Source organism: Pseudonaja textilis, chromosome 2, assembly GCF_049901715.1.
Source record: "Pseudonaja textilis isolate UNSWEBS1 chromosome 2, rPseTex1.2, whole genome shotgun sequence".
Classification (NCBI taxonomy): domain Eukaryota; kingdom Metazoa; phylum Chordata; class Lepidosauria; order Squamata; family Elapidae; genus Pseudonaja; species Pseudonaja textilis.
The window spans coordinates 236874401-236900155 of NC_141991.1; the positions used below are offsets into that span (position 1 = coordinate 236874401).

Sequence of the window (25755 nt, forward strand, 5' to 3'; positions counted from 1 at the left end):
AGTTTGCAGTAATTAGAGGACAATGTAAAAGAATACCACAATCTCTCTCTCTACTTAGATACAATAACTTATATATTACTGTTTTCTGCTTATAGAGTTATATGTATTTACATGTCAAATCTAATATACAACTGGGAACTTTCCAATTGCGAAAACGTAATTTGCGCTTGAGTGAGACATTCCTTGAAGATCTAAATATGTTGCCCAGTACCTATGAGAAGGGAGAGTATTTTACATTTCTGGAAATATATGGAACTCATTATTCACAGAGAGGAACCATTGGAGGAAAATATGAATTAATATACGTGCTGGATAACCGAACTATGACATCACAACGTAAGGATATACTGAAAGTAATCTCTTATAACCAAGAGGAAATAATGGGAAAACTGTCAATCAGGGCAACTGATTTCTGACCATCAACATGTTTTCTTTCCAATTGAGTTCTTCAAAAATCTTAATTTAGATAGGTTCAGGACACCAGTTGTATCTAATGCTCATTAACCCATTGTGATACTAAACATCTTATGATGTTTATATTGACCTGCCATTAGTTTTGTTGATGATTTCTTGACTTCAGAGGCAAGCAATGGATTCCCTGTACAGGTAGTTCTCAACTTACAACCAGTTGCTTAGTAACCATTCAAAGTTATAACAGACTCCTGAAAAGTGACATACAACTTTGAAATTATGGCTGCTGTAGTGCCCTTGCGGTTGTGTGAGGGTGGGGAGAATGGATTTGCCCTTACAACCAATAGCAGGGACACTGCAGCATCTACTACTCCAGAGTTCCAGGGCTCCAGAGTCATGCTGAGAAAGGAGATTCCACCACTTGGTACTCTTGGCTCCATCCTGAAAGGGGACACCATTTTCAGAGTGACTGCAATGAATTGTGGCAGCTCCTAAAATGGCACCTGCTTCCAGGGCAGCCCCATGTGGTCTGCAGGGTTGCAAGGGATCAAATGCCATACTTTCCTTTCCCACTGCAAGTTCCAAAGCTCTGGAGATCTACAGGAGATGAGTGATTGGTGAAAGGGTGTGGGGTGGAGGGTATGGGGAGGAGGGCATTGGATCTAGTGGGGTGGGAAATTCTAGTGTGGAAACCCTGAGGGGTGGGATTGGAGTGTGGGGTGCCTCAGGATGGGGGAGGCTTTGGGAGGTCTGAGGTAGGAAGAAGTTAGAAAGGGTACTAGCCTTATTGTAACTCCTCATGTAAACCATTTTGTAAAGGTATGGTTTTACCTACCACCTATCTTTTACAATTGTCTTTGCCTCAGAAGACTTATTAACCCATTGTGATACTAAGCTTGAAAAGAATTTTATTTGCATTCAATAAATTTTTGATATTTCCTGGGCTAAGACCTCACCAGCCTTTGAATAACTCAAACTTGGCAAGTTTAAGATTTGTGGACTTCAACTCCCAGAATTCCTGAGCTAACATGACTGGAGAAGGAATTCTGGGAGTTGAAGTCCACAAGTCTTAAAGCTGTCAAATTTGAAGACCCCTGAACTATAAGATAATGAGGAATGGTTCACTTCTTCTCAGGCGGAAATTCCTTTACAGATGAATTCACATCTGCCCAATTCCAGGGGTGAGTCAGCTTGAAGCTGGTCCATTACTTTTTAAGCACCTTTCCTACGTGCATTGTTTTGAAGAAGAAGAAAAAAATTGGATGCCCTGATGTCTGAGTCCTTGATCTGTGCCACATCGATACATACATATATATCAGCCTTTCCTCAAAATGGTGCCTTAGAAATTTGATGGTTATAACTCTCAGTAAGATGTGATGGCTCAGCGATTAACGATACTGAGCTTGTCAGCTGGATGGGTTCAAGACCCAAGCACCTTATGCCAGAGTGAGCTCCTCTTACTTGCCCCAGCTCCTGCCAACCTGGCAATTCAAAAGCATGCAAATGTGAGTAAATAAATAGGTACAACTTTGATGGGAAGGTAACCTGGACATATAGTCATGTTGGCCACATGACCATGGGAATGTCTTTGGGTGGCACTCAGCTAAGAAGCAGAGATGATCACTGCCCCCTAGAGTCAGATTTTATAACTTCAGAGTTTGTAATTCAGAATTCCTATCCTGTATGGAAATTGTATTCTAACATATGTGGACAACATCAGATAGGGGGAAAAGATTACCACTAGAGATAGTTTATCTGCACTTCTGGTTTGATAACCCTTATATTAGAGGTTGGTTCAGATCTCAAGTATGAGCTATTTGTCTACCTGTTGCATGGGGCAGGGAAGAAAGAGAGAGAGAGAGAGAGGTGACAAAATTAAAAAAATAAAAGAAAGAGACACAAAGTAAAAACATTTCTATTTCTACTATTGGCTATGGCTGCACCCATTGCTTGCTTCATCACTTCCCACTTGCCACCTCTTTCAATGGATATAAAATCAAGAGTTTCTAACTAACAATGCTTTAATTAAAAGATATAAAAACATTGCAAAGCATTGGACATATGCTGTTTACTTCCCACCTGTAATCATTTTTACTGTCTGTATTTTCAGGGATCACTACAAAAGATGTAAATGAATGTCTAGGCTTTAATTTAAATATTGAGGCCAACATATTTTTCGCAGAAGTCAAAACGAAGATTAAAAATGAAAAATGTAAAAGGTTACAGTCAGAAAACGGTAAGTATCTCAGCTCCTACCTTTTTCTGACGTTTTGATCTCTAAGTTTGCATTTTAATTGGTACACAGTATCCCTCATACTGGAACTAAATTGTATTGTTGGAATATGTCCATCATGAACTCTACAATCACATAAGGTAATGTACAACACACACACACACACACACACACACACACACACACACACACATATATATATATATATATATGGGGCATACAGCTTTGTCTGGGTATTTTCCCATGTCATTGTAGTTGTGCTTTTAAAGTTGTAGCAACGTTTCAGCAGAATCTCATCTGCCCTCATCAGGCTTCTGTATAGTGTTCGTTTGTGAGTCAGACTTTTCCCAGTCAAAGGCTGGGAAAGTCTGACTCACAAACGAACACTATGCAGAAGCCTGATGATGGCAGATGATTCTGACGAAACGTTACTACAACTTTAAAAGCACAACTATAATGATGTGCCAATCACTATACAATGCTATGATATAGTAGTAATAGAATAGAATACTTTATTGGCCAAGTGTGATTGGACACACAAGGAATTTGTTTGGGTGCAAATGCTCTCAGTGTACATAAAAGAAAAGATACATTCATCAAGAATCATCAGGTACAACACTTAATGATAGTCATAGGGTACAATAAGCAATCAAATCATATAGGAAATAGCCAATATAAATCATAAGGATACAAGCAACAAAGTTACAGTCCTACAATCACAAGTGGGAGGGGATGGGTGATAAGGAGTGATGAGGAAATTAACAGTAATAGTAGTGCAGACTTTGGAATAGTTGAACAGTGTTGAGGGAATTATTTGTTTAGCAGAGTGATGGCTTTCAGGAAAAAACTGTTCTTGTGTCTATTTGTTCTGGTGTGCAGTGCTCTATAGCGTCATTTTGAGGGAAGGAGTTGAAACAGTCTGTGTCTGGGATGTGAGGGGGTCTGTAAATATTTTCCCAGCCCTCTTTTTGACTCATGCAGTATAAGGGCCTTGATGGAAGGCAGGTTGGTAGTAATTGTTTTTTCTGCAGTCCTAATTATCCTCTGAAGTCTGTGTTGTCCTGTTGGGTTGCAGAACCAAACCAGACACTTATAGAGGTGCAGATGATAGACGCAATAATTCCTCTGTAGAACTGTATTAGCAGCTCCTCGGGCAGTTTGAGCTTTCTGAGTTGACGCAGAAAGAACATTCTTTGTTGTGCATTTTTGATGATGTTTTTGATGTTAGGTGTCCATTTTAGGTCATGTGATATAATAGATCCTAGAAATTTGAAGGTCTCTACTGTTGATACTGTGTTGTCTAGTACTGTAAGAGGTGGTAGTATGGGAGGGTTTCTTCTAAAGTCTACCACCATTTCTATGGTTTTGAGTGTGTTCAGTTCCAGATTGTTCCGGTTACACCACGAGGCAAGTTGTATAACCTCCTGTCTGTAAGCAGACTCGTCATTGTCTCGAATGAGACCAATCACTATTGTGTCATCAGCAAACTTCAGTATTTTAACAGATGGATCATTTGAGATGCAGTCATTGGTATATAGGGAGAAGATAAGTGGAGAAAGCACACAGCCTTGGGAGGGGGGGGCTGTGCTGATTGTACAGGTATTGGATGTGATTCTGCCTAGCTTCACCTGCTGCTTCCTGTCTGTTAGGTAATGCTTATGTCGTATATTTGTGTGAATGGACTTTCATGAATGTTAAAGTATATTAGACTTGCAAAAAGCAAGCAAAGAAGGCAGACATTTTTGCTGAGAAAGATTTCAGTTAATGCAGTGGAAATTTTCTATGAAAGACAAAAAATGAAGAATGCATCGAAGGGACAATAAGTTATATTTCGCTTGAAGTAATGAGGCAATCTCCCAGTTCAACTTCAAACCTTTATTGTCAGAGTACAACATGTGTACAATGAGATTGGCTGAGCCTCCCTTTGTGCACCCCTCCAAACACAATCCAACTCATAGTGAAGACAGAAAATCCCTAACCCAGTGAATCCTACTAACAAATTTACAATCCTATTGCAACAAGTGAACTTATTGCACGTCGTGCCGGCCCTACAAGTCACTTGTAATATAGTTGGTAGAAACTCACAGTTACTCTATTTTCAACCATGGTAAACATCATTTTCCTTTCTTTGAAATTATAGTGAAAATAATTGTAATTTTCAGTTATATCATCTTCTTTATGATAATCTTCTTCGTTACTCAGGGACGTTGTTCTGGAAAGCCACTCTTCCTCTTTTTTCAGCTCCTGTTCTTTTCTCTTCCAGGTTCTGCGAATGAAAAAAAAGGCATTATCCAAGATATAGTCTCTCTGATTCAAGGTGGAACAACAGCTACTCTAACAAAGTTGAATGAAATGCTTTCTTCAAATGTCAATTCTGTTGATGTTGAACAGTATGTTGAATGGGCTGCTACATTACCTCAAGCTCCTGCTCTGATCAAACAAGAGGTGGGAGGATTTTCTTCTATCAATAAGTTGGAGATTTCTTCTTTTTTTTTTTTAAATAGAATACTTTATTGACCAAGTGTGATTGTACACAGAGGGAATTTGTCTTGGTGTAAATACTCTCAGTATACATAAAAGAAAAGATAAATTCATCAAGAGTTGAGAATCATAAGGTATGACACTTAATGATAGTCATAGGGTACAATAAGCAATCAAATCATACTAGGAAACAGTCAATATACATCATAAGGATACAAGCCACAAAGTTACAGTCATACAGTCATATGAACCTATAAATGAACAGGTTTCTTCTTTCTTGAAGAAATATTTAAAAGTTAAAAGCTTTTCAGAATCAAAGATTCTAGTCAAACATAAGTAGTTCTCAAGTTACAGCAGTTCATTTACTGACTGTTCAAAGCTACAATGGCACTGAAAAAAGCGAGTTGTGACTTTTTCACACTTAGCATGATGGCAGCATCCCCATGGCCACATGATCAAAATTCGGACACTAGGTCATTAGCTCATATTTGTAATGGTTGCAGTGTCCCAGGGTTATGTGGCTTTCTGAGACCTTCTGACAGACACACTCAATGGGGAAGCCAGATACACTTACCAATTGGGTTACTAACCTAAGAACTGCAGTGATCTGCTTAATAGCTTTGGAAAGAAAGGCTGTAAAATAGGGCAAAATTCACTTAACAAATGTCTCACTTAGCAACAGGGATTTTGGAGCTCAATTGTAGTCATAAGTCGAGACCAGCTGTAAATCTAAAAAAAAAAACTTCTGGTGATAATGGGAATGTTTTGCATTTGGTCTTCTGGAAATCGTTTGCTACAGTTTTCTTTCAACACTTTACTTTTTTAAAAAAAGTTCTGGGAGTTCCTAATGAACCTTCCTTCCTTCCTTCTTCATTTCATTGCTCACGCAAGACTTTTAAAACCTCTGGACCTTTACTTTATTTTTCTCAGCAACCTTTATATTTATATGCTGCAGCAGTAGCAACAAATCTGTAATAAACAAATATTATAATGTCTGCATCCTTAAGAATCAGAGTATTTATTTAGGAAAGGGGAATATTACTACAGCGGAGTACAGATGTTCTCAGGATGAAGTGCTGTATCCTGCACAGAACTGTGTAATAATGGTAAGCAATGGTTTAAACTGAAAAATAAATGCACACATACATGTGGTTAAATATTTTTGCAGATGGCCCCGATTTCTGAACTTATCCCACTGAATATCCCAGACTCCCGAATAAAGAAAGTAAATCTGGACAGAGCTGTAGAGGATTACGTGGCTGAATACAGCGTATGCAAATGCAAACCTTGTCTGCATGGTGGAACGGTGATCCTGATAGAAGGGAAGTGTGAATGTGCTTGCACTCCATTTTACAAGGGAGAAGCCTGCGAAATACCCACTTCAGATTTGATACCAGGTTAGAAATCATTCAGTGACTTACCATATATTTTAATGGTTCTTTTAGCTCTACTGTGTTATTTAAAAATATTTAAAAAACTTAAATTGTAAGCAAATAAAATAATAGAGACTGTTTCATTAAATAATATCCATCACCCAATCAGCAGCAGTCAAATCAAAGCCATCTATGACAAATCAGAAAATGCTACCAATTATTCTTAACTTAGTAGAGTTGCAACTATGAATACTTGTTTATAGAAGAGTCTGGATGGACAAAGCTAATGTCTGTATAGAATAAGGAATGCGGTGGCTTAGTGGCTAAGATGCTGGGCTTGTCGATCAGAATGTTGGCAGTTTGGCGGTTCGAATCCCTAGCACCATGTAATGGAGTGACGTCCTGTTACTTGTCCCAGCTTCTGCCAACCTAGCAGTTCAAAAGCATGTAAAAATGCAAGTAGAAAAATAGGGACCATTTTGCTGGGAAGGTAACAATGTTCCATGCGCCTTTGGCATTTAGTAATGCCAGCCACATGACCACAGAGACATCTTTGGATAGCGCTGGCTCTTCAGCTTTGTAACGGAGATGAGCACCACCCCCTAGAGCCGGAAATGACTAGCGCGTATGTGCAAGGGGAACCTTTACCTTATATAAAGTAAATAAGAATTTTCTCCCATAGATTTAGAATATCCTCTTATTGTTTTTGACCACATCCACACACTTCACTAAAATATGTAATGTTTAATCTTTGTTTCTTGGAGGGGAAAAAACTATTGGTTGATACAGATTTATGCAATAAGTTAGCCCAAATAGCCAATCAATATATAATTAAGGTATACTGTGTAACTGTGAGATTCTGAAGGTAGATGGAGTTATTTCTGAAGTTCTGAATGTTCTGAAGTTAGACAAATGTTTTCTGATCTTGATACAGCTGATACAGCCATTCATGGGAGCTGGAGCTGCTGGTCTAACTGGTCCACCTGTCAGCAAGGACGACGCCAGCGAACAAGAAAATGTAATAATCCTGCCCCTGGATATAGGGGCAGGTCATGTCCTGGCGCAAATTTAGAACCAGGCCATTGTTAATTTCAGAAGATAACTAACAGGTTTGTAGCTTCTGGATATGTACAATGAATATGGTATAATTGTAACATAAGACTTTGGGACACTTTGGATTTAATGCTTTTGGAAATAGCCTATATGCTTCCTATGGAGAAATGAAACTAATGAAGGATTTGCTGGTTTAGTCGGAAGGAAGGGAGGGAGGAAGGGAGGGAGGGAAGGTAGCAAAGAAGGAAAGAAGGAAAGATGGAAGGGGAAGGAGAGGGAGTTCAAGACAACAAACATAATGGTCCCTCCTCAAAGAGAAACCCTGTGAGTTATACTCCTCATTCCTAGTCCAACTCCTAAACTGAATGTTTCTCAACCTGGACAACATTTAGTTGTATGGCTTTCAACTCAAGAATTCCTAGCCAGCATGGGAGTTGAAGCCCACACATTTTAAAGTTTGTGGGGTTGAGAAATACTGCACTAGGCCACACTGGCTCTTTCATAATAGGTACTAGTACACAGAGGTGGTATTCAGCAGGTTCTGTCCAGTTCTGCAGAACCAGTAGAGGAAATTTTGAGTACTTTGGAGAACCGGCAAATACCACTTCTGACTGGCCCTGCCCCATATATTCTCTGCCACCCAAATCCCAGCTGATTGGTTGGGTCTCCTTTTGTTGCCTTGCATAGGAGAACAGAGCTGGTTAGTGGGGTGGGAAGAGAATGGGATTTTGCAGTAACCTTCCTCCAGGAGTGGGGTAGGAATAGAGATTTTACAGTATCCTTCCCCTGCCATGCCCACCAAACCATGCCATGCCGACCAAGCCATGCCCATAGAAATTTTGAATCCCACCACTGCTAGTACAGAAAATCGCAGGATATTCTCCCATCCAAAAAGAGTTCCTCTAGCAAGTTCTATACCTTACAGTCAGCAATTCTTAGGGAGTAAAATTTGCAGGGACTCCTTCGCCTTTTTACCAGGTTCTACCCAGCCATTGTATTCTTTTTTTTCCCCAATGTGCTCTTTGTCTTTTCAAAGTGACAATGTTTTAAAGTAAGCCAGGTGTCACTGTGCTTCTACATTTCCCCCCTCTCCACTTTTCAGGAGTTAAAATTTTGGTTATACTGTGTTTCTCATAAAATAAGGCCGGGTCTTATATTTTTTTTGAGCCCCGAAAAAACGGCTAGGCCGTCTTTTCGGGGGTGACTTAATTCCCTCCCTTGCATCTTCATCTAGAGTGCCCCGCAGGCAGCCTCGCCACCAGCTGCTCCTAATGAGTGATCATGGAGAAGCGCAGAGAGCTCCCTACTCCCACCAAACACCTTTGCTGCAGACCCAAGACCTTTGGCACCCGCCGCTGTTGCTTTCCCTTCTGCCCATTCCACCACCATGTTTGGAGCTGCCACTTTCGTGTTTGGAGTGCCGCTGCCATTTGGAGTGCTGCTGCCATTTGGAGCACCGCCGTCACGTTTGGAGTTGCCACTTCCGCATTTGGAGCTGCAGCCGTGTTTGGAGTGGCGGCAGCACTCCAAATGGTGGTGGTGCTCCAAATACAGGCAGTGCTCCAAACACGGAAGCAGCAGCTCCAAACACGGACATGGCAACTCTAAACAGCGGCAGTGCTCCAAACAGCGGTGGTCTTCCAAACACAGAAGTGGCAGCTCCAAATGCAGCGGCAGCTCCAAATGCAGAAGCAGCAGCTCCAAACAGCTGTGGTGCTCCAAACGTGGAAGTGGCAGCTCCAAACGCAGTGGCGGCATGGGCAGAAGGGAAATCAACAGCGGCGGGCACTGAAGGTCTTGGCTCTGCAGCAAAGATGCTTGGCAGGAGTAGGGAGCTCTTCACGCTCTGCCATGATCGCCCATTAGGAGCAGCTGGTGGCGAGGAATTGCTACCTGCGGGGCGCTCCTAACGGCAAGTCCCCCCACCCTTCCCCCCATTTCGCATGTTTTAAAATAGGCCTAAATTTGGGGGGAGGGGCTTAATTTCATTTTATGGCTAGAAAACATGCTGGGTCTTCCTATTGGGGGAGGTCGTATTGTTGGAGAAACACGGTAGTTGTGACAAAGTGTTTTTATTGATATTTGTTGTAGATATGGAAGCGACCATTTATACCCCTGGTTTCTTTCTTTTTATACTATCAGTACTTATTTAGCAATTTTATCAAATAATGTCACAATATGGAGTGACACTGACAAATGCAAGTTCTAAGCTCTTTCAAAATAATTTTGTGCCTGTTTGGAATGATATTTTAAAAAGATCTACCAAGGTAGGATTAAATGGCAATTATCTTTGTTGAGAAGAATCTCTGTAATTAGAATGAATGTTTTATCAAAGCTGTTCTTTTTATTGCAGACATTGCCAATATTGATGACTGATGTTCCATTTAAACAACGGCAAACAGATTTTTCTAAGTTTATATAGCAATGGGGGAAAAACTGAAGAATTAAATATAAATTGTTGCAAGTTGCTAAACATAGAAAATGTTTGGGTTTACCAGATTTAGAATTGTATTCTGATGCTTCTTGTTTGGTCTGGCTGAAAGACTGGGTTACCATTAAAAATAAGAGATTAGTACAACTGGATGGCACACCTACTATCACATAGCAAGATTAAAATAAACACTGACTTTTTGAATAATTTTGTTTGATGAACCATCCTAAGAATTTGGAATAAATATAAAATAAGGCGTTCTCCTAAGATATTTCTTTGGGAGTCATATCACGAAGCCTTTTTCAGAAAACAAATGACGGTCAGACTAAAACGGTGGACTTATGGTGAAATAATATCTTTTACTCAAGGGGAAATATCTTTTACTCAAGTCAAAAGAAGAATTGAAGTCAGGAGGACATGTTTGTCACTGATTCATATATTTACAACTGGGGAAAAAAGATTTTATTTAAACAAGAAATTATGGGTTTGAATCAGTAAAATTGAAATTTTACTGATTCAAATCCATAATTTTAAAATAAAATTGAAATTTTACTGGGAGCTAATAACATAATTAGCATGTTATTGCCAAGGTTTACAAAAAGTTGTTGAAACTGAATATGAAAAACAAATATGTAAAATATTGTATAAATCAATGGGCAAAAAATGTGAATATAATACAATCCTTGAGGAATGGGAAAATGTGGATGCTTGGCCTGAAATTTACATTGAATTATAATTTTAAAGAAAACTTTTATAGTATGATGTATCATTGGTACTTAAAACTTGACAAATTGTCTAACATGTATAAAGGTATATCAGATGTATTTTGGAAATATTGTAAATAAGGAACTTTTTATCATCTTTGGCAGATTTGTGAAGAAGTATGGGGGGGGGGGCAGATTTATGCTCCAATTCAGTAAATTCTTAAAATGAATATAAAATTGAAAGTGAATTTTATATGAGTCAAGAAGGAAAGCTACATCAATCCCACAATGGAAGAATGGATGAAAAAAGTGATGGAGTTGCAGAGATGGCAAAATTAATTAGTTTTAATCATAGAAAAGAATATATTTAGTTTTGCTTCTGCTTGGAGATCCCGTCTAGACTTTGCGTTAGAGAAAAAATGTAATTCGGATTTAGGGTTTTGTTGATTACATTAGGTTGCTGTTATAGAAATTGTTAGTTTTTACTAAATATGTAAAACGTTGAGGTTGTAATTCTTTTTTGTATTTTACTATGCTGGAAAAAAAAAGTTGGAAGTCATTGCTTTATTTTCCCTTTCCCTCTGGTCCCATACTTCTCTTTCCTCATTTCTTCCTTCCCCATTTCCCTACTTTCTTTGTTTTCATTTACTGTATATTTTATATTATGATATAAATTAAAAAAAACTTTTAAAAAGTTGGAACTTCTGTCCAAGCTTTGATCAGTGTACAGTTATTACTAATTCAATCCTATGACCTTTTTTGAAATCTAAAAATTGGGGTTGATAATACTAAGATATTCTTTGACTCATGCAAAATGTTGGTAATTATGAAAATTGTAGTGTCAATACATTTAATGTGGGAAGGCCAAATACTTGCTCAAGGCCTGTTTTGGTTACACATATGTTTGCTCAAAACAGTGACTAACAGTGATATGTATTAGACTGCACTATGTACCCTTTCCTTTGACCACAACAGAAAAAAGGTCATGCTCCTGAATGACAGTTTGGGAGTTCTGTTTTCTGTGACGAAGTTAATATCCTGATCATCAGATATACCAAAGGTTGTTCCAAAGGTGCTTTTTCAAGAGACAACAGGACTTTCTTGTTTTTTCTTTTGAAGACATTTCACTTCTCATCCAAGAAGCTGCTTCAACTCTGACTGGATGGTGAGAAATGGGAGGATTTATATTCCTTGCAGACAACTGGTCATTTGCATCCTTTTAGAGCAGGGGTCGCCAAACTTTTCGACCTCGGGGACCACCAAACTCAAAATTTTAAATCCCAAGGACCACTGATATGATTTTTTTTTTAAAAGATAATATATTGAATATAAAAAGTTTATTTTTATATTAAATATAAATTTAATATTAAAAGAATAATTATACACACACACACACACAAATGCTCATTTAATTATAACAAAATCGTAAATGCTTAATCATAACTGTGGGGCAGAACGAAGGGAAAGGAGGGGCCTCTCTCATCCTTTGGGGGGAAAGAGGGAGGATTTAAGAAGCCACATGGAGCCTGGAGGCTGGGAAGATCTGGATGAGCCTGGAGGCTGGGAAGATCTGGATGTGGAGGAACCGGCTCCCCCTCAAATGGAAGAAAAGCAGAGCCATCTTATATCTCCCCCAAGTCAGACAAAACCTCTCCCTCCTTTGCCTGGAGTTGGGGGAGGGAAGGAGGGCTGGCCAGGCAACACCCCCCCTCTTCGGCCTCCACATAAGAAGAGGACTCCCCGAGGCTAAGCTCCAGGTTTCTCCTGTTGCTTCCAAGCAGAGAAGGATCCCTTCCTATGTGGAGGCTGAAGGGTGGGGGGGTGTCGAGCCCAGAAAAGCTGGAGTTCTCGCCTGCACAAATAGGTTGGTTATTAGGAGCCCGTCTTCCTCAGCGCTCTTTTGGTCTGGGCACTTGGTCTTCCTGCTCCCCATGCCAAAGGAAAGCCAGCCGGGCTTCTCCTTCCCTCCTACCCTTCCCCCCACTCAATCTTACTTTGGGACAGAGGGGAGCGCACTGGAAACATGTGTTGGCTTTTCCAACATGCCTTTCTCCGGCGCTCGCTCGCAATTCTTCACATTCCTCCAGGCCTGGCTTGCTGAGGGGGAGAGCAGCCCTGATGTCTCTGCTGCCCTCCCCCGCCGCCCCAGGAAAAGAAAGCAAGCAGAAACAGCTCTCGCTGGGGTGAAAGACCAGAGATTGGAAAACACAGGCAACAGAAAGTGGTGCTTTTCAAAGACAGCAGCTTCCGTGTTCTCTTGCCTGTGCCTTCCTCGATCTCAGCTCTTTCGCCCAAGTGAGAGCTATGTTTCTGCTTGCTTTTCCTGTGCTTTCCCCATGCAGCAATGGCTGGGGCTGTTGGAGGGGGTGGCAGAGCAGAGCACCAAGAGGGACGAGGAAACCGATGCCGACACCCCATTCCGGACCTCAGAACTGGATGGTGAGCACAGACTTGCCCACTCTGTCCCCTCCCACCACCACCAGCTGGTACTTTTCCTGCCCTGGGCTGTCCTTACAGGCCGTGGCCATTGAGGAAGAGCCCAGGCCAGGAGAGGCAAACTGGAAGGTGTGGGAGTGCCACGCAAATGCAAGTAGCGTGGCTTTCCTGCACCTTCCAGCAATCTCCATTGCCGCTTCAGCCCACCTGTGCCGCTTGCCCCCTTCTTGCTGCCATAGTACCATTACCTCATCCTGCCCAGCGAGGGCTGCACTGTTTTTTGCAGGTTTGCGCTCAGCCAAAGGGTGGGAGTCAGCAGGTGGGTGGGCTTTGGGGGGTGCTTTGGGGGGGACAATTCTCTGCAGCCCACCAAAATTTTCTCATAGCCCACCAGTGGGCCGCGGCCCACCAGTTGGCGACCACTGTTTTAGAGGGTCATTGAAGCACTTGGAGGTTTTTTCTGTGCCCTCAGGGTCACCTGAGTAGTGGTCCTGGCTCCTGTTTACTCAGGTGATCCTGAGGTCATAGATAAAACTCCAAGTGCTTCAACAAGGATACAAATGACCAGCTGTCCTCTTAATAAATTATAACATACTTATTGAGACTACAATAAAATGTTTCTCCTGATGAGGGTGCTAGCTAATCAGCTAAATGTTTTATTAAATGCAGACAGGCAGGAGAAAGAGAATGAGAGATGTACAAACAGAAAGAAATATCAAATTCTATTGCCATATAGTATCCTTACCATTTGAGGCTGTTTGGCTGTTTTTCTTGTCCCAACAAACATTTATTGCAGCATATAAGCCAAACTTGGCTGATCTAAAAATAACAATAACAACAATGAAACTGAATTTAGTTGATTAGTACTAGGATGGATGTCTAGAAAATCCCAGATCTTTATTCTAGATTAGGAAGTTACCTCAGAAGTAGGCTATTGGGAAAAAAACACTCACTTATTGCCAGTAAAACATTATTGTGTCCAATGAGGAATGGAGTCGAACTAAAATTCTTTACCTTAAGTTTACCTTAACCATTGAATTTCCAAAAGACTGTCTATTCTCATTTCCAGATTATTTCAGTTTAATTGCTTAAGGTTTTTACAATTGAAACGAATTCTCTATTCTCCATCTACTGTTGCTGTAAAATGATTACTTCCCTTACCCATAAGGAAGTCTGGGGGAAATTCTCAATCCTGGATTAAATTTTCTGGCCATTGATAAAATATAATTCACAGTAATTGTTATGAATAAATTTATGATACTGTAAATTCTAGGGTGTGCCAAATTTTTCAACTTTCAATTTCCAAACATTAGGGGTGCTCAAAAGTTGTCACATGCCTTGGGGATTGTAAAGGTAGTTTGGTTACTTAAATATAGTTCAGATGTGCTTGTTAAGTAGCTGCATAAATATCATAACTTTTTAACATTTTGTTTGTTTAATTACTGTATGTACAGCATTATTTGTCTTTTCCAGGCCATAAGCTTGGGGGAAAAAGCCCCATCAGCTGGCTCCCTTGTCAGACAAAAGCGTAGAATCTGTAAGAAGTAAATGATGGTGACGTAAATGGGGTTTTATTGATATCTCTTGTCCTTTGAGCAGATTCCACTTTTGTGTTTCATAAAGGCTTGGATTAAGCAGTAAATACTGAAATATTGTAAACACGGTAACTACTGAGACAAATTCAAGTTTGAAGCCTGATGTGTCAAAGAAGCAAACATCTTGGAACTGAGAATTCATCTTTGCTGTTACATAACCTCTGATCAACCGTCAAGCAAAATAGGGCACATTGTCCTGCATAACCTGATAACTGAAAATTAGGATTCATGGTGGGTCAACTTTCCTGTGCTCTGGAATGCCCCCATTCCCTGATCTCAAATTCTATAAGATCTTTTAGGCACCTGTTGGAGACCCATATTTTCACCCTACATGAAGGTGGCTTGGAGGGCCACTCTTCAGATGTTATTTTCTTTCTGCCACCATTAACAAGTTGTGGATAAAGGTTATGGTTAGTATAATGTATTTATAGACTGCTTTTCCTTATTATAACCTGGTAGTCAATATAAAATTTATGTAATATCTAAATTAGTAGTAGTACATATATAATTTATATAATTATATAAATATAATTAATAATATTTTCAGATCCATATTTTTTCCCACTGCGTACATATTATAATGAAACCACTAAGAGATTAAATAAGTCTTTTTGTAATGAACCAGTTAGGGGATATCCATTATTCACAAATGTCCACTAAATGCAGAAGTATATAATTAGAGCAATGTATGTCATTGTACAAAAGATGTAAATCCCCATGGAAATTTGGTCCACTAGGTGCAAAGTTCTTATCCTGAGGTCTATAAAATACACATTTCCACATATTTTCAGAGTCATAGACTAACAGGATGTGGAGAGCTGTCCATAGAACCTAGTCTTCAAGTAACAGGCAAGGTATGTGAATTAGCACTGGCAGTTTGAAGAACATCTTTCATGTGGCTTTAATAATTGCTTTATTAACTCTAGTACCTTGATCTCTTGTACAGAGAATAGAAAAACCATGTGCCCCGTAGAACTTCCCATCCCCTGAATTTGCAGACCTTAGAACAGGGCTATCAAACTCCTGGCCTGTAGGCCAGATGGATCATGCGCTGGCCATGCCCACATCCAGGTTAGCAAAGCAGGGAAAGTCCTGGTACATCATGTGACACAGCTTTTGCAACATGAGTTTTGCATCTCTGCCTTAGACCAATCAACCAAAATCCAGTGACAAAATATTTAACACATTCATTTTACTTCTTAAAACTTTTTAAGCCCTCTCCCCAAGTCCATTGACTTAAAAATGGGCTACAACAATTAACTCTGTGACCACATCTATAACATTTACAAACAACTAACAGGATTCAAAGTGTACAACTCTGACTAGTATTAGTTACAAGATAGAACAAGATCTTAGAATATACCAACGTTCACAATCTTTTCTTCCTGTTCAATGACCAGCTTTCTCTGAGATTACTAGTATATTGTAAATACCAGGGCTATCCACAAAATAGATTATGTTTTCGTCTGTAGCAAGAAGGGATGGAGCTAGCGTGGCTATCTTTGGTCTGTGCGTCTGCCACTCAGTCTGCATCTAGTCGTGCTAGTGGGAAGTTCATATGGTTGCTCGTTATTTCACAGCAAACGTTTCAAATGTGTGCTGCAATTGAAAATCCTGCGAGTTGTGAGGTGCAATCAGTGATAAGGTTTCTGTTGGCAAAAAGCCATAAACCGATTGAAATTTTTCAGCAACTGTGTGAAGTGTACAGGGACAACATCATCACTGAAGGTGGAGTGCGCCAATGATGCATTAAGTTTAAAAATGGCCGAACTAACGTTCATGATGAACAGCGGAGTGGATGAGCATTGTGACTGATGAACTGGTCACGAAAGTCGATGACAAGATTCGTGAAAACCACCGTTTCACAGTAACAGAACTTTCGCTTAGTTTTCCACAAATTTCACGCAGTTTGTTGCATGAAATTGTTACACAAAAGCTAGGCTACCACAAATTTGGTGCAAGATGGGTGCCAAAAATCCTGACAGAAAACCACAAGAATCAGCGTATGGCCATATCATTGACATTTCTGTACTCTTACGACAAAGATGGAGATTTATTTCTTGATTGAATCATAACTGGAGACGAGACTTGGGTCAAACATGTGAACAGCGAGACCAAATTGCAGTCTATGCAGTGAGGACACACAAATTCCCCCCAAAAAAACCCAAGAAAATGTTTGCAAACATTCTCTGCAAGGAAGATTATGGCGAGTGTTTTTGGGGATAGGCAAGGTGTGCTTCTTATCGATTTTCTGGAACATGGTGCAACAATAAACTCTGTGAGGTATTGTGAAACATTGCAAAAAGTAAGAAAAGCAATTCAGAACAAGCGTAGAGGAAAGTTAAGCTCAGAAATTTTGTTTTTGCATGACAATGCCCGACCACACACAGCAAATCCCACTCGAGAAGTCCTGAATGCTTTCAAGTGGGAGATTTTTCCTCATCCGCCCTACAGCCCCGATCTTGCACCAAGCGACTACCACTTGTTTCTGAGGATAAAGACCTGGCTTGGAACACAGCGCTTTGACGACAACGCGGAACTGCGGGCAGGCGTGACTGACTGGCTCAAATCTCAGGAGGCTGAATTTTATGACAATGGAATTACAAAGCTTGTTCACCGCTATGATAAATGCCTCAATTTGTTCAGTGAATATGTTGAAAAGTAGTATTTAAGTGTCACTTTCAAGTGTGTATAATAAAAAATTTTTTCCTACACTTTGTTTTTTTTTTATTGCAAAATGTAATCTATTTTGTAGATAGCCCTCGTATATTGTTTAAAGCATCTGTACTCAGGCCACTTCATTCTTCAAATGAATGTAGTGTACAGGTAAGGACAGCACTTTTGCCTGCTTGAGGTAAAATTGAAATATCGTTAAGATCAATAGGTTTGAAATCAGTATTTGACTTTATTTTGAACATTTACGCCCTTCCTGTCTGACAAAGGATGTTCACCACAAGGCTTTTGTTATGCAATTCTTTTGCCTCTTTTGCAGAAGGTTCTGAGGGTGTCTAAGTGCAGAGTTCTTACTTTCCTCCTGTTTTCCTACTGTCTTCTCCTATCACATTTTCTTTCCACTGGAAAAAATAATCAAAATGGAAAAAGTTAATAGCTGAAGGATGTCTTTTCACCAACAGCATTACCAGTGGTCCATCTGAAAAGACAGAGCTAATCACAGTGGCTAGCGGTTGCATGAAAAGCAAAGCAGGATACTAAAATGACAAATACTTTTATGGGTAACAGCCTGTGGTGGATTCAAATTTTTTTATTACCAGTTCTGTGGGCTTGGTAAGCATGGTGTGGCTTGGTGGGGTGGCTTGGTGGGTGTGACAGGGGAAGGATAATGTAAATTCTCCAGTCAGAGGTGGTTTTTTCGCCGGTTCTCCGAACTACTCAAAATTTCTGCTACCAGTTCTCCAGAACTGGTCAGAACCTGCTGAATTCCGCCTCTGGGAATGGCAATAACTTAGAGTCAGAGCAAATTATTTCCATACAGAATAAAGATGAAAAAGGTTTGTGCCATCAGGGTTTCAATGATGTCCTTCCAGACAGCATGGCCAGTTCTGTTATATCACCAGTATAGGATCAATTTTTTGCCGCATTGTGGTGGGCTATGGGTATTTAAGAGGAAAAAGACTTTATTTACTGGGACAAAGTAAAAAAATAATAGTAAAAAATAAACCCACCCATATATATAATGTGGTCTCATCTATTCTAGGATCCTGCAAAATTATTCAACAAAACTCTTGGCCTCCCAGACATTACTCCATTTTATGTTCTTATCTTGGATCATGCCCCACAAATTACAAATAATTTTTCCATGATGTATAATGAAACAAACCACAGGATGTACCAAGGTAAGCAGCCCTAATGCTAGAAGAGCTGACCTTTTCATGTGGCAGACAGAGATCTTAAACTGAGCTGGTCAGTTAAGATGAATAGTCCCCGGATAAGGAGAGGAGACCTACTGTGAGCATAAAGCTTTGCTATGAGAAATCATTTCTTCAAAATCTCAAAATAGGAACCAGTTTTAATGAGGAAAAGGCAATGGTCTGTGTGTAAACAACAAGGTACTTCTTATTTCTGGAGATGTTGCAGCCACTAACCTTTACTTTTCACCAGTCCTTTCCTTTTAAACTGCACAGTGTATTTTCAAGTTCTTGCTACACACCGTGTGGATGCCAGATCACAATATGCAAAGCATGGATTGTACGGATTAGTTTTTCCTTGAGATACTGGATAAAACCACTGAATGCTCAAAATAGGAAGTTCCAGGCAAAGGACAGAGAAAATGTTCCTCTTGTAAAAGAGCATTGTCGAGCAGGCAAGCAAGCACAGAGTTTTCTTAACAATGGTAAGTGAAAGATCTTATCTTTATTAATTTCACCTTAGCAGATTTTAAAAAGGAGCGAAAGTTTTAAAAAAAGAGGAGTTTGATTGCTTGGCAAATTGTTCACAAGTAGCTGGCACCTAAATTCCTTCAATTCAACCAACAGCTATATGCTTTGAGCTGTTTCTAAATCTCACGGCTTTTGAGCTTTGAAGCAAATTGTGGAGAACTTGTCCCTATGTATGTTAAATAATAGGACAACAACTAGGTTGCATTCAGCTTAAATGACGGCAGCAATAGGAAGAACTGGGAACAAAATGGTGGAAGGATCAGTGTTTGGATTGATATTAGAGATGTTAAAGTTAAAATTCCTGGCTGCATTTAGTTAATTAGATTTTTAAGGCTAATCTATTTTAGACCACTGCTGACAAGATAAAATGGCAAATAATCATTCAGGTTGCTTGAGGTTCTTGGAGAAAAAGTGAGTTGAAATGCAACATTTTTTTAAAAAAAATTAGCAAAATTGCCAGACCTGATGAACTCAGTTATGACCTTTGGGAAATTGGTAGTTGAAACAGCTATAAGAGGCAAAGACCACTGAAATATATTAAAATTATTAAAATTATATCACATCAATCTCTATGCAACTTTCACATCAGGATGTCTGTCAGATGTTAGGAAGTTGCAAAAACAGAATGGTTAATCTACTGGTTGCATGGTTTTGGTCTGTGCAAAATAGGACCTCATCTTTTACATAAGATAAATGTTATTTTTGGTACTTTGTTATTGTATGTTATAGTCTTTCTTATACATGCACTGGAATTAAGGACAGAAGGAAAAAATCAAAAAGTAGGAAAAATTATCCTTTCAAAGTGATAGCATAATTCTATACAACTTTACTAAGAAGTATGCTTCATTGATTTCAGAGCAACTAATTTCCATATAAATGGTCATGAAATTACAACTTTAACCAATTTATAGACCTATTTAGAACATTTTTAAAAATGAAGTAAATGTATGGCTCTTTAATGTAAATTATCAAAACATTAAATGTGTGTGTGTGAGAGGAGGGGCATGGAGAGATCTGTAAAGCTAAGAAAAGCTGAAGTAAGATCATATAAACATAGTCACAGTTTTACTTAGTGACATCTTTGTTTAACAACTGACTTGCCAGTCCCAGTGGACTTTTATCAAGGACTACCTGTAGATAGGTAGACTTTATACAAGCCACTTCAGTCCATCCCAATCTCCTCAATTGGCTAGGAATTCTAAGAACTATAGTCCCAGCATCGAAGAGCACCAGAATGGGGAAAGAGCTTCTCTTGATGTTTAACCCAATCTGCCTCTTGAGCATGAATTCAATTCCTGTAGTAACTAGGAACAATTGGACTGATTTAAGACAATTGAATATATCTATCAAGGATCTTATTCTATTTTTTTTCTTCCTTTGAAAAATTCCAAACTGCATTCTCAGAATTTTTCAGCTGTTTTTTAAACCTTGGGAATGCGGTTTTATGTTTCTGTGCCTAGTTTAGAGATGTTTTTGAACCTCTGGTAGAATTGTTAACATTTAGACAAAATAAAGAAGCAAAACAGAATGTATATTCTGAAGAATATAGTTGGTTAGATTTGCATTGAGTGTGGACTAAAAAACCCATTTTCATGCATTTGTATATGTATCTGGGAGAGGAGAGGTTTCCTGTTCTTGTCATCAGCATTGACCAATAGTTTGTGGTGTACAATAGATCAAGTCAGAATCAGCATAGTCTAAACTTCATTGCAAAAGTACATGGAGGCCTTGCTCATGACAAAAAAATATATATTATAAGGAAATAAACAAACAAACAATGATCTGGTTTTGTTTTCACCAAAATTTCAAATGTGAGTGACAAATGGCAGGAGAAGTCACTTAGGGATGGCCGGATTGAATTTAAGGATCAGATCTAATCCTGGACCTTTGTCAATTTCAAAGCTCTCTTGTTCTTCAGAAAAGCTGCTTCTGTGGGTGGCAGAGATTCCTTTCTGCAAAAGTTGGGTTAGAAGTTACTCTCTACACTATTATGGAGGGAAGTTGCTCAGCTGACTCTCTACTTTTCTCCATTAGGAAAAGTATTAGGCTACAAAGTATTGGGCAAATCAGCTTAGCTGTCAGTACTACTTCTAGTGGTACCTTATATGTTGGCTTTTATAGAACTAGTTTTCTAGCTTGGTTCATTCCTTAAATCATAATCATGACAAATTATCGACTTATTCATAAGGGGAAAAAAGGAGAAATCTCCATGCCATTTGTGATTTATGTATGAGCCATAGTGTAAAAGCCTGATACTGTTTACTTCTAGACAGCCGTACAGTTTGGACTCATTAGGAAAGGGAAAGGAAATGACTAGTGGTGATAATGACATGGAGAATACAGGAGCATTCAGGGACAGATCCAGTGGTGGTAGGCTACTACTGGTTCAAACAGGTTCAGCAGAACCGGTAGTAAAAAAAAGCTTCTGATGATCAGCTGAGAAGAGGGAAACAAAGCCTCACAATCAGCTGAATGGAGAAAGAAGAGGAAAGCACAGGATCGGCCTTCCCACCCACCCCTGTGCTTTTCTCTTCTTTATCCTCTCAGCTGATTGGTGCTGCAGGCCTCAGCTGGTGTGGGGAAAACTGCATGCGTGCATTAGGTTAGCACACACATGCGAACCAGTAGTGGAACAGGTAGAATCCCGCTGCTGGACAGATCAGACAAAACTATCCTGTCCACCATACTCCTGCAACACTGTGGAACATGAATGACATCTGAAATGCTCAAACAAAACACTATACAACAGGAGTGCAGACTTTAGGACATGAGATGGAAGACGATATGAATCAAATTAAAAAATGAAGGAAATAGATGTCCTACTTCAGACAATGTTGGCCCATCTTCAATCCAGATATTGAATACTAAACATATGGAAATTGTGCTTGGGCAGATCTTGGGCAGTTTGTTGTGTTGGTGAGGAAGTTTGGAAACACAATCCAGTTTATCTGCAAAGCACCAGATTTAGTGTATGTGTAGGTGACATTTGCATGCAATACTTCTGATTATTCATAGAGACTGAGCTAGCAATACATAAAGCTTAATGCACCTAGAAACCCTTTGAAAATAGGTTAATTTGATGGACCTCTTAGGGACAGTTGGTGAAAAATGCATTCTATGGAGCTTCTGCTTTCCCTCACTAAATATATCCTTCTCATTTTGAGCTATAAATCTGGGAAGTAAAGGTTAGCTAGCATTCTGTATCTAGGTTTTGCAGTCCAGATCTAGCACTCTTGTTCTCACCTCCATTACAGAAATACCCACTTTGGCAAAGAGATGGAATAATTATTTCCTTAGGTATAAAAGTGTCAACTGTCAACCCTGAAGTGAGCCTGAAGTTTTCTTGTGGGAACCAAGGACATTCTCACAGGTGACTGGCCAGAGGAGGAGTAAAGTAACCGAGCAACTGGCCAGCAACCGGATTGGACAGCGTGACCAGTGACTTGGGGCAAAGGGGAATCTTTTACTTTTTAATAAGGTGAAAGCCGCAAGAACTTTCAGAGTCGGCTTTCACCAGTTGTGCCAATATGATGTATCCAATAAATTGTTCTTTGAGGAATTTGCCTGCCTCGGAGTTCTGTTTTTGGGTGCATTACTTGGAATGCTGACATCTACTTCTCTAACTGAAAGAGGTTATAATCATTTATAATCAAATGGTTATAACCTAACCATCTTCCACTGATTTTAGGATCAAACCTGCATCCAGGGTCATGTCTTTACAGTGGAATAGTGTCTGATAAGAACCACTTTCCCTACTTCTCTAGATGCATTGGACTATAATTTCTATCCTGATCTGCACATTTATCTAATGGATTTGATCAACATTTTATGCAGCAAAAGGGTCCAATTCCTCATATATTCATCTTTTCCTGACAGCAAATATCATGCCTCTTTCACAATAGAAACAATAGGCTTTGGATGTATTTATACTTCCTTAAAAGAAAATCACTTGTTTAATAACACATTAATAATATGTCATTAAACAAGTGATTTTCTTTTAAGGAAGTATAAATTTATGTAAACAACTGGGAAATCTTGCTGTGACTTCATGTGCATTTGTTGACATAGGAATTACATTTCTTTGGTTTTGGCATAGTGTGTAAACTTATCCATTAATCCATTATTTATGATGAATATAGGTGTTTTTCCCCTTTATTTGGTACGTTGTGTTTAGCACGATATGGATTTGGATAGTAAGTTTGTTTGAGTTCATTTGAAAAATGACAGAAGGGTCATATAGAAGGAAGGAAGGCCAGTAAGTTTAATGTTATGGATGTTTATATCAGCTCTATCTTGGCTGTCTCATGGCTACAGATGATATGAATCATAATCTACAATGACTTGTAGGTTCAGCTCTATTGGTGAGAAGTTGAAAAACTCAATTAGCAGGTGAAATTGATCCCTTTAAGAAGGCACTAAACAACATATCTTGCTTCCCACCCATAGAGATCTGCCCATTTTTTGCAAATAATATATTTAAATCTACTTTACATTTGCTTAGAGCAGGAAATGGACAACTTATTGAACATTCACACTAATGGGTAAATGAATATCATATGTTAATGTTACAAGTCTTTTTTACATATGGAAATATAAGAATGGATAGAACCTTATTTTTCTGAGACAAATGCACTTCTTCTCTGAAGCAGCATAATAAGGGATAAAAACATGTAGTAGTCCTAAATTTACAACCATTCATTTGGCAATTGATTCACACAAATCAGAATCACTCAATGGTGCGATCCACATAATAACTGCAGTTATTTACTTAACTACCGTGACAAAAAAAAAAGATTGTGTGTCTGGTTTAGCAATGGGAATTGTGGTCCAAATTGTGGTCATAACTCAAGGTCTACATATATTTAATATATACAGCATCCCATTTCAACAAGTCATACGTATGGAATTTCAGTAAATGTTAAATGAGGAGTTGTGCCTATTATCTCCGTAGGAATATTATGGTGAGCATACTATTTTTAAGTTATAGGTAAAAATTTCTCAGTGAAGTTTGTTTCAGGCTCTGGCCTGACTGGCCACTCTGGTTGACTGTTGGAGTCATCTCCTTAAAAAGAAAGATCCATAAGAGGTCTTCCTCCTTTTGTTCAGCCTTATGTAACCTATACAGATTAGCTAAAGTAAGTTTGGAAGTGTACTTGCTTAACCTTTGTAAATCTTAATCCTACTGGCCTGTCATCTCACATTTTTGCCAACAGTGGAGCCCAAACAGGAATATTTGGTTGGGTCCAAAGAGTCATTTTGGATAGTCAGATGGGCAACATATTAATTAATTAAATTGGACAGTTTTATTAACTCTGGATTACTGACATCAAACTTTAGGATCCAGTGCTTTTTCTAATGCAGTAGCTGCAACTCTTTAGAAAAGAGGTTACTACACCCCAATTCTAACAAGCAGAAAAAAAAACAGGAGGGATTAATCAAATGACAATCAGCTGTCTGGAAGAATTACGGTTGAGTTTTTTTTTCTTTATTATTAAACAAATATATATGACTGTCCAACTTACCCAAAGGTGACTCTGGGTAGCTTACAACATTAAAAATCTACAGCAACTTCCTGTAGTGGGAAACTTAAGTCTAAATTGACTTGAATATCTAGCAAGATCCAATCTGGGTCAGAGATTGTATAATGTAACCCTAACCCTTACTGGAAGAGTAAACCTCTGGTCCCATTAATCAACCCAGATTGGATTTTGCAACATTATCCTGGGACACATATACTTGCCTCCATTCGTGAGAATATCTAGCATGCTTTGTCCCATACATTTCAGCCCATTCATTTACATTAAAACCTACACTTTCACAGAATCAACCACATGCATTCATGTTTATTTCATCTTCCCCTTTCTCTTAGTTTTAGATTCTCAACATCTATCTACTTTTTTATTCTCCTCCATTAACTGTTTCATGTGGTTTCCCATTTATTCCTCTTCCATTCCAACTCATCATCTTCCTTCTTCTTCTTCTTGTGCCATATTTGTCATTGGATATCATATTCGTCATTGGCAATCATGTTGGCGATCCTATTTTTATCAACAGTCACAAAAACAGTACAGCTGAGTTTTGTCCAAACCAGTCCCCTTAGATTTTGAAACCATGATGTTCTTCTTTTGCCTGGATCTCATTTGCCTTCAGTCTTTCCCTGGAGGATTAAGTGAAGTATGCCGTATTTTTCCAGGTATTGTATCACATGTCCAAAATATTATAACTTTTGCTTTTTTATGGTTTTGATTATTTCCCTTGGCTTTTCAGGTGGCTTATTCCCTCCTCATTTCTGATTTTGTCAACCCAGCTTATATGTAACAGCTGCCTGTAAATCCACATTTCAAATGCTTCTAGTCTCTTTAAGTGTCTTTCTGTCAGAGTCCAACTCTCTACTCCATAGAGTAGGATAGATGTAACATCTGAAAATCATCTTCCATATTCTCAACAGATGAACCCACTGATATTGACCTCTGTTGACCATCATGCTTTGAAATATAAATCCACCTCTAGTTCCTTCTCCCCAGTAAGGATATCATGACTATTCTAACTCAGTTTAATGGAAAATCTGTTGAGCTTCTGGCACTGGTTATCCTTTTTAAGATTTTTTTAAAAATAATGTTTTATATTGTAAGTTCCCTAGA

At 39.0% G+C, this 25755-nt stretch overlaps 2 protein-coding genes and 1 long non-coding RNA gene across 6 annotated transcripts in view; 2 read left to right on the forward strand and 1 right to left on the reverse strand.

Moving 5' to 3' along the window:
• The window catches only part of LOC113444877 (complement component C9-like), a 22061-nt gene extending 12020 nt beyond the window's left edge, over positions 1–10041 (forward strand). Inside the window, exons 7-12 of the mRNA XM_026713800.2 lie at positions 96–336; positions 2522–2647; positions 4908–5089; positions 6294–6522; positions 7433–7607; positions 9905–10041. Of these exons, the coding sequence (XP_026569585.2) occupies positions 96–336; positions 2522–2647; positions 4908–5089; positions 6294–6522; positions 7433–7587 (933 nt within the window). The 3' untranslated portion in view covers positions 7588–7607; positions 9905–10041. The remainder of the gene's footprint in view (positions 1–95; positions 337–2521; positions 2648–4907; positions 5090–6293; positions 6523–7432; positions 7608–9904) is intronic.
• The window catches only part of LOC148127426 (uncharacterized), a 26569-nt gene continuing 5320 nt past the window's right edge, over positions 4507–25755 (reverse strand). Inside the window, exons 3-4 of the long non-coding RNA XR_015742390.1 lie at positions 13868–13941; positions 4507–4910 (exon numbers count right to left, since the gene is read on the reverse strand). This is a non-coding gene — a long non-coding RNA (uncharacterized LOC148127426). The remainder of the gene's footprint in view (positions 4911–13867; positions 13942–25755) is intronic.
• Positions 18654–25755, forward strand: part of FYB1 (FYN binding protein 1) — a 71958-nt gene continuing 64856 nt past the window's right edge. For all 4 annotated transcript variants that reach the window (XR_015742386.1, XR_015742387.1, XR_015742389.1 and 1 more), the window contains exon 1: positions 18654–19068. Coding sequence is in view for 1 of the 4 variants with exons in the window: in XM_087927361.1 (XP_087783487.1) it covers positions 19066–19068 (3 nt within the window). In the remaining 3 variants the exon portion in view is untranslated. The remainder of the gene's footprint in view (positions 19069–25755) is intronic.